The 13,310-nt window shown below is 40.5% G+C and overlaps 1 protein-coding gene across 16 annotated transcripts in view; it reads left to right on the top strand.

Annotated features, from left to right (window-relative positions):
- Window positions 1-13,310, top strand: part of tenm4 (teneurin transmembrane protein 4) — a 1,874,213-nt gene that overhangs the window by 1,752,095 nt on the left and 108,808 nt on the right. For all 16 annotated transcript variants that reach the window (XM_062977060.1, XM_062977059.1, XM_062977071.1 and 13 more), the window contains one exon: window positions 7,406-7,552. In XM_062977060.1, coding sequence (XP_062833130.1) covers window positions 7,406-7,552 — 147 coding nt within the window. The remainder of the gene's footprint in view (window positions 1-7,405; window positions 7,553-13,310) is intronic.

Here is a 13,310-nt window from a genome sequence, read left to right as displayed (position 1 = left end):
AATTCCAGCATAATTCAGAAGCATATACCATAGAATCACATGGAAGACCTACAAAATGTCAGTGATGGAAATTTGTTGTTAAGAGGGAGAGAAAGCTTTTCCCTGAAGGTCTTGAAAGCCAAGCAGGCTGATAATAAAATATATTCTCCACTCTTGGATGATGAACATTCACCTGAGAGGTTCCAACCCTCTAAATCACATTTTTGACATTGGAGAAAATGGAACTACAAACAAAGAGGCAGGCAGAGAGGGTAGCCAAAAAAAATACACCTTTTAATCCTAAAAAACTGTCCAAGCCACTTTTGCCAAGCAATTATTAGCCCTTTAAGAACAGGAAACCTGGAACAAAAGATCCTGCTTGTGGCCAAATCTCTCTGCCTTCAGAAAGGCTGTCTGTGAGGTTGTTTTTCTCTTAATTGCCCAGGGTAAATGAAATGCCCCAAAACTACTTTATATTGTGGTGGGTTTTTTTAAAGTCGTCTTTGTGAGATCAAAGGATGCCAGACTGCCTTTGTCTCCCATTTCTGGAACTAGATTGGTGGCAATTTTTACAGAGAATAGGTAGGTCATTGCAAGGCGGTGCGATCAAAACCTGCTAATAACATGGTACATGTTGGTACGGTGCATTTCAAGATCGCTCCTGGTTTCTGTCTTTCATCTCCTTATGTGAGGTGGGGGGGTGGAGTAAATCAAAAAGGAACAATAACGTTCCTAAAAAGAATGGGAAGAAAAGATTAGGAAATCATCTCCTTGAAAAGTGAGGGGCCCAAGCATTTCCACTTCCCATGGATCCTCGCTTGTCTTTTTGTCCCCATTCCCTTCTATAAAAAGGTCTGATTTCACTTCTTTAGAAGTCGATGAAAAGCCAGGAGTTGGAAAATGCAGAATGTTTTCTTGAGGTTCAAGTGAACGTACTCACAGTAAACCTTTTGCATTTATGATGCACTGCGGAGAGATCAGCATTCGCTGGAACTTCCAACTTAATTTTCATTTGGTTATGTAGGCAGAACGCATGGTTTGAAGTGAACGTCCCTCAATTCGTTTAGGCTTCCTTAATTATTAACATCTTTCTCCTTGGAAATCTCCAAATCAGTCGTTCTGACCTGACTTGGAAAGATGCATGGGTTTCGTTCTGCTTCAATCCAAGCCAGAAAACAGTCAACATCTCAAGGCTGTATCTGAACTAAGGATTTTAATGGGGAGAAAAGTCATTCCTTCCCCTCCAGGAGGACTGTGGGAATCAATGCAAGGGAAATTAGGGTTTGCAAAGCATTGTCAGCACCCTCACAGAGTTTGGTGCTGGTGATGTGTGCCTTCAAGCTGTTTCCAGTTTCTGGTGACCCAAAGGGGTTTTCTTGGCAGGATTTGTTAAAACAGGATGTGCCCTTGCTTTCCTCTGAAGCTGAGAGGCTATGACTTGTCCAACATCTTTCAATAGGTTTCCATTGAGGATCTGAAGCCTGATCTCCCAGAGGTCTTGTCCAACACTCATCATACTGGCACAGAAAATATACTGGTAGCAGTAGGATTCAAAACCACATACCCCAAAGAGACAAGGACCTTGATCCAACATCTTAGACCATTCAGCCACGCTACTGAGAAGTACAGTTTTCAGAATGTTTAGTGGTAGAACTCTTTCTCCCCAATTTTGTAAATGCTATCAAAGTAGAGATGGTTTCCATGACCCTCTACACCAGAAAGATTAGACGGTTGCATTGGCCCTGCAGAAGACCTTGGATGGTCGCACCAACTACACCTGCTCCTGCAAAAAAAGAAGTGAAATAAATAAATAAATTTAATAATAATAATAATAATAATAATAATAATAATAATAATAATAAGTGTCCAACGTGTGATCCAATACAACAGCCAGCAGAGTGTCTGCTGAGGACTCATCTTGTTGTGTTTCAAATAACAACAACAACAATAATAATAATAATAATAAGTGTCCGACGTGTGATCCAATACAACAGCCAGCAGAGTGTCTGCTGAGGACTCATCTTGTTGTGTTTCAAATAATAACAATAATAATAATAATAATAATAATAATAATAATAATAATAATAATAATAAGTGTCCGACGTGTGATCCAATACAACAGCCAGCAGAGTGTCTGCTGAGGACTCATCTTGTTGTGTTTCAAATAATAATAATAATAATAATAATAATAATAATAATAATAATAATAATAACAACAACAGCAGCAGCAACAGCAGCAGCAACAACAACAACAACTTTATTTATACCCTGACACCATCTCCCAAGAGGTACTTAGGGCGGCTCACAAAAGCACTCAATAGTGCAAATACACAAAATACAACAAGATACATGGGCATATAAAAACAATAACAATAAAAAATTACAAAGTTACTTAAAACATCAAATAAAACCCTACTGATTTAAAAGATTCAATAAAATGCAGCAGAAGCTGCTGCTAAAGGTAGGCTATGTTCAATAACAGTCCCATAAGTGCTAAAGTGCTCTTTAATGCCCCCAAACTCCCACTAAGGAACATGGAGGCATGTTTCAGGGCTGTCCTGGGCCACAGAGTGCATTGTGTAATGGCAAAATTTCATTTTTATCCCATGTGTCCAGCCGGGCTCCAAATGTGGTAGAAATGACCTCAACGCCTCTTAGAGAAATTTCAAAAGGGACAATGTAGAGAAATATGAATCAAACTTTTGAACAAAACTATATGACTTCCCTGGAGGCCACATATGGGGAGACATAAACCACAATTTACCCACCCTTCCTCTACACCAAGAGTGGGCACATTTAGTCCCCAAAGGATGGTTTTGTGTACATTGACAATCCTTATATAAACCTTTTCCTAGCCTAAAAATGATGAATTGCAACTCAAGTTTCCTGGAGTTGCAATTATCTTATTATCTTGTTTAATATTTTATAAAGTACCCATGATTCTATGATTCTGTGATTTATTTTGAAGACTTCTACTTTACATTCCCACAGTCCTTGCGGCATATAAGTGTCCCCATATCAAAAGCAGTTGCCCATCTTCGCTCTACTCATCAAAGCGTGTTTCAGTCAATCTTTGCTCAGTGGAAAGATCGTGTGATAGTAAGCATGCTACGTAGCAAGGATAGAGCACTTTGTATACATAATCTCTATAAGGCTTCATCACTCACTCTGTTCCGCTTGTCAGCAAACGAAAGGAATGAGCCGAAACTCGATAGGAACCTCATTGCATGCTGAAAGATGGGTTAAGTAGATGACAAGGCCCTTGTGCAACTACTTCACTGCACAATTGGGTTGAAAAAGAACCCGGTCAATTTAGTTCACATCTTCCAACCTCACCCAAAAGAATGTGGGAAGGGGTGCTGAGGAGCAAGAGAGCATGTGAACATCAATCACTTGTTTTTCTAGTGCTGAAAAGCGCCCACATCTATATTTATTGTCACCAATTTTGAATTTGAGGTGTTGGACCAGGGAGAGAACCAGATGTAGCCCCCTCAAAAATTATGAAAATAATACAGGAAATAAACCCAAGAACCTAAACTTTATTTGAAAGCTGAAGGGCCAGCTTGTTTTTTTATATGTATTGAAAAGTGGACTGCCTTTTAAGCCATGAGAGTGTCCTTCCACATGGTGCCCAGCTGTGGTGGCATATGCCCAAGAATGCTTTTTGCCAGGTGCAGGGGCTTAAATACTCAAAAAGACTCAACTAAATGGCTGTAGAAGCTTTCGTTTCACTCAGTCGAGACTAAACAGGAGATAAACTTCAAAACAGGGTAAGAGTCAATGGAACAGTGAAACTAAAGAAAAAATACCAAATCCTTATTTGGGTATTTAGCAGACTTTTTTTCCGTGTCAGGAGCAACTTGAGTTGCTTCTGGAGTGAGAGAATTGGCCGTCTGCAAGGACGTTGCCCAGGGGACACCCGGATGTTTTTTGATGTTTTTACCATCCTTGTGGGAGGCTTCTCTCATGTCCCCACATGGAGCTGGAGCTGATAGAGGGAGCTCATCCACACTCTCTCCTGGTGGCATTCGAACCTGGCAGCTTTCAGGTCAGCAACCCAACCTTCAAGTCACGAGGCTATATAAAGTGGGCATCAGCCAACATGATTTATCCTGCTGGCATACCATCATCGTCTCATTAATGGATTATAAAATTGAACCATAGAGGTAGAACCTTTAAATACATCCAGACAGGTGGAGAAGCAACCAAGGAGATCCCTCTGCTAATAGAAATCAATTTAAAACCATGCAGAGAATGGTCTGAGATTGGGTGAGCATCTACTAGAGTGGTCTGGAAGCTACATCTCCCATGTTCCTCAATTGAGAAGATCTAGATTAGAAAAATTGGACAATTGATAACATTAAATCACAGTTTTCAGGGGCTTGGCAGCGTATTTTGTCCCATTTTGGCAGTAGGACTTTTTGGACTCCATAGAGAAGTCTAAGACTTGGTAGTTTATCACACGAGCATGAAAACCCAAGCAGTGGTGGCAACATGGAGAACAAGATGGTTCCATGATGCAATCCTGGACCAAATTCAATACGTGTATGTGTTAAGTCAGGGCTGCTCAAAGACATAGGAGTAGCCCGCATGGTGTAGATATGGTATCAGACTGTACATAGGGCTTGCTTTCTAGATCATGGTCATAGAATTTTTAGCAAATTTGAAATCATCCTGAATGGCTGAGTTCTTCTTTGTTTTACTTATTTGTGCTCATCAGGAATCATTTGCTTTCCTATCAAAATCTAACCAAGTAGTCCCATGGTTCTCAACCTTCCTAATGCCACAACCCCTTAATACAATTCCTGATGTTGTGGTGACGTCCAACCATAAAATTATTTTTGTGTGTTGTCGAAGGTTTTCATGGCCAGAATCACAGGGTTGTTATGTTTTCCGGGCTGTATGGCCATGTTCCAGATGTATTCTCTCCTGACATTTCACCCACATCTATGGCAGGCATCCTCTGAGGTGAAACGTCAGGAGAGAATACTTCTGGAACATGGTCATACAGCCCGGAAAACACACAACAACCCAAAATTATTTTCGTTGCTACTTCATAACTGTAATTTTGCTACTGTTATGAATTGTAATTTAAATATCTGCTATGCAGGATGTATTTTCACTCACTGGACCAAATTTGGCACAAATACCTGATACGCTCAAATTTGAATACCCTGTTTCCCCGAAAATAAGGCAGTGTCTTATATTAATTTTTGCTCCCAAAGATGTGCTAGGTCTTATTTTCAGAGGATGTCTTATTTTTCCACAAAAAAAATCACATTTATGGTTGAATTTTTAAAAAATGAACATTTATTATCTACTGTACAGTAGTTGTCATCACAAACCAGCATAACCAAACTGTGAATCCTTTCAAGAATTTCTGTATTATATTTTATTGCTATACTGTTTTTAAATTAATGTTTTAAATTTCTGTTCATATGTAAATTTATGTTGTTGTTGTTTGGCTTGTCCCTGTGTAAGCTGCCCTGAGTCCCTTCTGGGAGATGGAGGTGGGATACAAGAATAAAGTTATTATATTATTATTATTATTATTATTATTATTATTATTATTACTTGTACAACAATCTATGGTATGTACATTTACCGATCCTGCATGCTTCCAAACAAAAACTTTACTAGGTCTTACTTTCGGGGGAGGCCTTATATTTAGCAATTCAACAAAGCTTCTACTAGGTCCTATTTTCTGGGGATGTCTTATTTTCAGGGAAACAGGGTACTGGTGGGGTTGCGGAGAGAATGATTTTGTCATTTAGGAGTTGTAGCTGCAGGGATTGAGTTGAGTTGTAGCCCCCATAGGCCCCAACCCCCAGGTTGAGAAATGCTGAAGTAGTCCTTTCACTTCATTTTTTCCTGAGGAAAGGACAGGAAAGGAATGAATCCAAGGTACAGTTCTCTCTCCTCCACCAGACACCCCCTCCCTGTATTCTTTCCAACCCTAATCTCTCAATCAAATCTCAATTGGAAACACAACTTTGTAGAATAAGCCTTCTGAGTAAGGGTTATGACTAGGACTAATTAACGAGCTTTAATTGCCCAGATCATTAGCAGCAGATTATTTCAGCTACCAGTCTTGGAAAACTGCAAGGTAATCACTTGCTAATCTGAGTAAACAGCCTTGCTAGACAAGGGGAAATGCCGCTGTGTATATATGGCTTTGTTTGTTTCCGCCCCTCCAAATAGAACCTGCCTTATTATTTCTTCCTGTAAGGTTAGGCAAGAAATATATGTTTAGGAAGTCAATCATGACTGCAACCGTGCCACTAAATACCCCTTACCTGACATTCGCCCAAATGAATGGGCCTATTTCAGCTTTTCTTCTCTCCCATTTCTCCAGTGTAGAATGGAAGAGGAGATCAGAAGCAACTACGGTCAGCCCTCTACATTTGCAGGTTTTGCAGATGGTTGAACATTTAGTGAAAATGTTCTCTCTAGGATTTTTTAGGTCTTCAAGTGTCACTCTATGATCATCTTCCTCCAGAGGTTGACCATAAAGTCACATTGAAGAACCTAGGGATTCCTACAGGAAATACCTCTCTACGAATCTTTAGGTTCCCCAGTGCATTTCTATGGCCAGCTTCCAGCAGTAGTTGACCATAATTTCATGCTGGAGGACCTAGAAATACTTAGAGTTATATTATCTCAATTTTTAAAATGGTAATTTTGTGTGTGTGTGTGGGTGGGTTTTCACAGTGTACCCAAATCCAGCAAATGCAGAGAGCTGACAGTACTTCCAGCTTTAAACTTACTGTTTCATTGTTAGGTCTAACAAAGACATGGCTAGTTTAAATTACAATTTTTGAAACATTCCACACTGAAGAAATGAGATCTTTGTGGGTCTTTGGTAGGGGATGCATATAACATCCTTTCAACATGCAGTGACAAAATGGCTGCATGCATCCCCACCATTCTCCAGAAACATGGATATTTATTTTTGTGGCGTGGGTGAATACTTCTTACAAGGTCAGATTTTGGTCATTGCTCATTAAGAACAGAATTCCAGCCTCTTTAGTGACCAAAAATGTGAGTTGCAATGGCGTAAATCCAATGTACATGATTGTAATTCCCTAACAGGATGCTAGCCAACTTGTGATTTATTAAGATAAGATCTGGCTGGGTTTCTTGCAGTGGTGGTGGGAGGGGTGCCTGTGAAATCATTAATCATTCCGGTTCAACTTGGACTGAGTTGTTGTGAAGAATGACTTTTGGAACAATAAGAGGCATTCGCTTTGTGGCCGGGGGAGGGAGGAGACCGTGCCACCAAGTACAAGGCATCAACTTGGGGTTTGGCAAACATCTGTTTGTCTAGACACAACAGGAAATTGTCTCTCTCTTTCTCTGTCCCTAATTTTTTTTCAATGGCCTTCTTGGTGCAACAGAACTTTCACTTTCCTTTCGCCCCTTCCAGAGGGATGCCCCGGCTTGTGTAACGGCAACGGCAGGTGTACGCTGGACATGAACGGGTGGCACTGTGTCTGCCAGCTGGGATGGAGGGGACCAGGATGCGACACTTCCATGGAGACAGCATGTGGCGACGGAAAGGACAACGATGGAGGTAGGACCGTGTTTCCCTGTGTTACCTCCAAGATCAAGAAACCATTGGCTTCTGAACATTCTCCAAAGTTACACCATTCCACAATCATGTTCTTGTTGGCTGGAGGATTCTGGGGACTGTAATCTGAAACAGTTCTCTTTCTAGACACAATGAGTTGTTCTATAAAGTTCTATATGGTTCAGGCACAGACTATCTGACAGGCCTAACTCCCCACATGAGGTTGTCGCACCCATGAGATCATCAGAAAAGGGCCTTCTGAGAATCCCATGGAAAAGCCTTTCTCTTTCATAGATATGTCTAGTGTTGTAAGGCACTTATCTCAAAGGGTTCTGACTCAGGAGGCAATCAGGCAGAAAATCCAGTCTCGTGAGAGAGTACAAAAAGCAAAGAATTTATTTTCATCGTAGCTATGATAAGGCAAACAGCCATACACACACAAAGGTCTGTACCATGCAAATGGCCGCTGCGAAGCGTGTCGCAGTTAACAAAGAATACATATCTTGGTTTATCTAAACTTGACCAATTGCTGATGGTCTTCTTCATCTCCACACCTATTTTGGCACAGGTGGTATCTGTGACCCAACTTGTTTACTCCAAGCTAGCTTCTCTCTTCAGAACCTTCTAGAGATAAGCACCAGCCCACAAGAAGGGAGGGGCACAGGTCCTTTGTTACACGTACTACTTTGGTTCATGCAAAATGTTTACATTGTCTTTCTGGATTATGGTCCCTTCATTGTGAACATCAGGTAAGGCTTTCTTGGTGGCTGCTCTAGACCAGTGGTAAACTGGCTTGGATTTCTTGGACTTGTAGGCCAAAACACCTGGGGACCCATAGGTTGAGAACCACTGCTCTAGACCTCCCTGTCTCCTACTTACTGTCCTTATGTCAGCAGGCAACAGGCTTTTGAAATTTTAATGTTGTAAGGAAATGAATTTCCATAGGGAGGAAGCAGTATTCTTCATTATCCTGTTTTTAAACTCCTTTTACTATTTTTCATTGTGTGCTTTCAATTGTTGTTTGTGTTCTTGATAACAGCAGTGCAAATAACTTCACCAAGCTCTTTCTTAAACCAATGTGATCTTTGGCCAGCAAGGTGGATTTCAGGTCTTGATGCTCCCACATCCATTATTCCACACATCCAGCTGAACATCCCAGGAGATCTCAGAAGGATGGCTCTTTGATTCTGGAGAACCTCAAAGTATACAGTAGTAGGCTATGTGGACCAACGTTAAGTGGGCTATGTGGTCCAATGTGAATTAGTTTCATAGACTCACATGCTGTTACGGCAGACAGCCCCATGGTTAAACTGGATTTGCCCCAGCTGGGAAGAGTTATCAGCACAGAATTGCAAGACTAAACCAGCTCCAATCTGGAGACATACTCTTTCTTTTCTTTTTTTACTATTGAATAATGTCGAGCAGGTTCTTATAATTGGCTATTAACAGCAGCTTATCTTGTTACCAAGAACTCTGGTAGTCTGTTAAGGTTTGGATTAGAGGTTAGAAGGTTTCTCATTGCAAGCCAGATGGTAGAAGGCATAATTTGATTCTATGAGGTTGTGGTGTCTTTTCCCACTACACACATACTCCACTCTTCAAGACAATAACATTTCAGTATTGTATGTGTCTCGTTCATCAAAGAAGAGGCGAGAATGCTACAATCTGATCAGAGATTTGTCTTTTCCAGAAGAAGCAGAATATTTGTGATATAATAGAGTCTCACTTAATAATAATATTAGTAATAATAAACTTTATTTATACCCCGCCACCATCTCCCCAACGGGGACTCGGAGCGGCTTACATGGGGCCATGCCCAGAAGAATACAATATAACAGAATATAAATAGAACAACAAATCATAACACATTGAACAATACAATAATGATAATATACACTACATTACGCAAAATCAGAAGAACAATAAAACAAGGGCAGGCCACATGAACACTAAGTTAAAACTCGGGGTGAGAAAAGAAATAAGAATAAAAACCACAGACAACAGGGTCCTAAAGTAGTGATGCTTATCCAAGCTTCCCTTATCCAATGTTCTGTATTATCCAACTTAGACTGCCTTTTAGTAGTCAAGGATTTTGTAGTAAATGCTGCAATGTTTTGGTGCTAAATTCATAAATACAGTAATTACTACATAACATTACTGTGTATTGAACTGCTTTTTTCCCCATTTGTTGTAAAACATGATGTTTTGGTGCTTAATTTGTAAAATCATAATGTAATTTTATGTTTAATAGGCTTTTTTTCTTAATCCCTCCTTATTATCCAACATTTTTGCTTATCCAGTGTTCTGCTGGCCCGTTTATTTTGGATAAGTGAGACTCTTCTGTGTACACACACATATATCACACAAAAGCTCTGCTCCTTCTGGAATATATGTGTTCTTGGATGCTTTGGATACTTTTGCACATCTGGTGCTAAATGGCCCAAATGACTTCCCATGAAAAAAGAGTTAGAAAACAAAAGAGAGGGGCTACCAGAAGCAAACCCCCCTCTCCGCATGCTATTAAAAAATGCAAGCTGTAAAACAAAGGGCACTTTCTTCTCTCCCGTGAAACTAGATACGGCCGTCTTTGTCTCTGTTTGCAACAGACTCCAGGCGGCAATACCGCTCGCCCGCGCCAGATGTGTCAAATATAAGGATTTAGTCTGTAATCTCTGCTTCTGTGAATGGGAACAGAAATGGCCATATTTAGAATATTCATGGGTTTCTGCACCACCAGTAGAAAGGAAATTGCCATTGTTACCTTGGAATAGCATTGTTTCAAGGCTTCGGCAGCACCTGGTCAGTAGGAGAGCTTTGAAAAAGTATTTATTTTAGATTGGGGGAATCAAGGAGTTGAGACATCCCTGATCGCATATTACTCCATGTTTACTAACATTCCTAGTACAGTAGAGTCTCACTTATCCAACATAAATGGGCCGGCAGAACGTTGGATAAGTGAATGTGTTGGATAATAAGGAGGGATTAAGGAAAAGCCTATTAAACATTAAATTAGGTTATGATTTTACAAATTAAGCACCAAAACATCATGTTATACAACAAATTTGACAGAAAAAGTAGTTCAATACACAGTAATGCTATGTAGTAATTACTGTATTTACGATGTTTTGAAAACATTGACTACAAAAATGCGTTAGATAATCCAGAACGTTGGATAAGTGAGTGTTGGATAAGTGAGACTCTAGTGTATTTCTTCTCTTTTTACTGTTCTTTTTGGCACATTTTTAGAAAAGTGACAAAACCAAAGAAATGCTTTATCGTTTAGATATTTCTTATGTCTCTCATGCTATGTTGCAGTGGTGCAATGGGTTAAACCCTTGTGCTGGCTGGGCTGCCAACCTGAAAGTTGGGTTGCTGACCTGAAAGTTGCTGGTTTGAATCCACTAGATGGGGTGAGCTCCCATCTGTCAGTTCTAGCTTTTGGGAACATGAGGGAAACCGCCCAACAGGATAGTAACACATTTGGGCAATGTCTCTGTAGATGGCCAATTCTCTCATATCAGAAACAATTTGCAGTATGTTCTGAAGTCGCTTCTAACACGATAAAAAAAAGTTTCAGGACCATAGAGTTCCAATTGTAACAAAAAACTAAAATTTAACGATGAATTCAATTTTTAATCACTCATACATTGCTCTTTTGGCCTGGGCTGTGGCGCAGGCTGGTGAGCAACCAGCTACAGCCAGCTGCAACAAATCACTCTGACCAAGTTCAAGGCCAGCTCGGAGCCTGTGTTTGTCTCTGTCTTTGTTCTATGTCAAGGCATTGAATGATTGCCTTATATGTGTAATGTGATCCGCCTTGAGTCCCCTTCGGGGTGAGAAGGGCAGAATATAAATACTGTAAATAAATAAATACTGAAGTTGATCATTCATAATCAACCAGATTATCAACATATGCTTCATGTTTCCAAAGTAACATAGTGACTTCTAATTAAATGTCAATATCACACACCCGTAATATTTATGAAAATTTAATCCCTCCCCATGCGTAAAAACAGGAAAATAATTTTTTCTCTCTCCATGGCTTCTGAATTTCCGGAAAGCCCCACATTGATTTTATGACGCAGATACAGCAATAAATGGCTTCCCAATTTCTGTAATATTTATATCTCTATCTCAGTATCAGATTGCCTTTTGGCGCAAGCACATAAATAAATGTAATAACTTAGTTTGGATACTGAAATGTTTAGAAACGTTTCTTGGGTCTCAGACCCTGAACTGATTCTTGACTTTGTTTTACAGACATGCCAGTTTCAACATATAAATTGACTAATCCTGAAATGTAAAAACCATAAGGTTTTTTAGAAAACATTTTCCTGGCCAAATCCCATACGTTTTGAAGGCACCGCTAAATGTGAAGCTTTTTGTTCCCGCCCGGTTCTTGTGAGCTGATTTCTGTTTGTGTGCCTGAGTGTGTGTTTTGAATCTGCCCGACTGAAGCAGATGCTAAATTTTCCCGAGTTGAAGGGAACGTAATCCTATAACACCCATTAAAAGTCAAAGGGAGCTCAAAAGCTGAATCCCAGATCCACTTTCGGCGAGTTTAAGAGCTTTAAACATGTCAATGGCAAAGACCCTTTGTCATACTTACACCTGATCGGGATAACGAAAGGAGGATAAAACGTCTGCTGCTCGAGGAGAGAAAGAAATATTAAGTGAAAGGTTAGTTCGGCTGAGTCCGTGCCTCATCTCCAATACCCTGCGGTTGGGTTTTCCCATGAAACATACTCCCTGCTGCCTCTTGCAGTTTTATTTCCATCCTTACAGACTTAATCTAAGTCAGGGAAACAAAGGAAGAGCCCAAGGGGAGGCAGTGTATGCTCTTCCTGTCCTCCAGTTAAAACCTTTCGGGTTGCATGCTGACTTATTCCTGTGATGGTATAGTCAGCCCTTTACGTTTGCTGAGGCTAGGTGCACAGGACCCCCATAAAGATAAAAAAACTGTGAATAAAGAAATTAAAGTCACAGTTGGATGCTATTTCAATAGCAAGCTATTAGATAATTAGGTTCCTTCTTTATTCAGAGCGAGAGCCCCGGTGGCACAGTGGTTGAACTACTGAGATGCTGAACTTGCTGACCGAAAGGTCGGCGGTTCAAATCCAGGGTGTGGTGTAAGCTCTCACTGTTAGCCCCAGCTTCTGCCAACCTAGCAGTTCAAAAACATGCAAATGTGAGTAGATCAATAGATACCGCTCCGGCAGGAAGGTAATGGCACGCCATGCAGTCATGCCAGCAACATGTCCTTGGAGTTGTGTACGGACAATGCCAGCTCTTCAGCTTAGAAATGGAGATGAGCACCAACTCCCAGACTCAGACACAAGTTGACTTAATGTCAAGGGAAAAACTTTACCTTTACCCTTATTCAGAGCAATCCTAGAAGGCAGTGCATTGGCTTACTTTTACCCACAATGTAGGAAGAGACTATAACACTATTTGCCTAGTCTTTTCCTAGGAAGTTTGAGTCAAGGAGTGCTGAAATGACATAAAAGTTTGGAGCTGACAGCGTAATTCAGAAACAGAGCAAAAAAGAACGTATTTCAGTTTTAAGTGATCAAACCAAGACTAATTTGAATTTGATGTTACTTGGCATTCCTATGGGCTCCTGGTGACACAGTGTGTTAAAGGGCTGAGTTGCTGAACTTGCGGACCTAAAGGTCCCAGGTTCAAATCCCAGGAGCGGAATGAGCACCCGCTGTTAGCCCTAGCTCCTGCCAACCTAGCAGTTCGAAAACATGCAAATGTG

Source organism: Anolis carolinensis, chromosome 3, assembly GCF_035594765.1.
Source record: "Anolis carolinensis isolate JA03-04 chromosome 3, rAnoCar3.1.pri, whole genome shotgun sequence".
NCBI lineage: Eukaryota > Metazoa > Chordata > Lepidosauria > Squamata > Dactyloidae > Anolis > Anolis carolinensis.
This window is presented reverse-complemented; position numbering and strand designations above follow the sequence as displayed.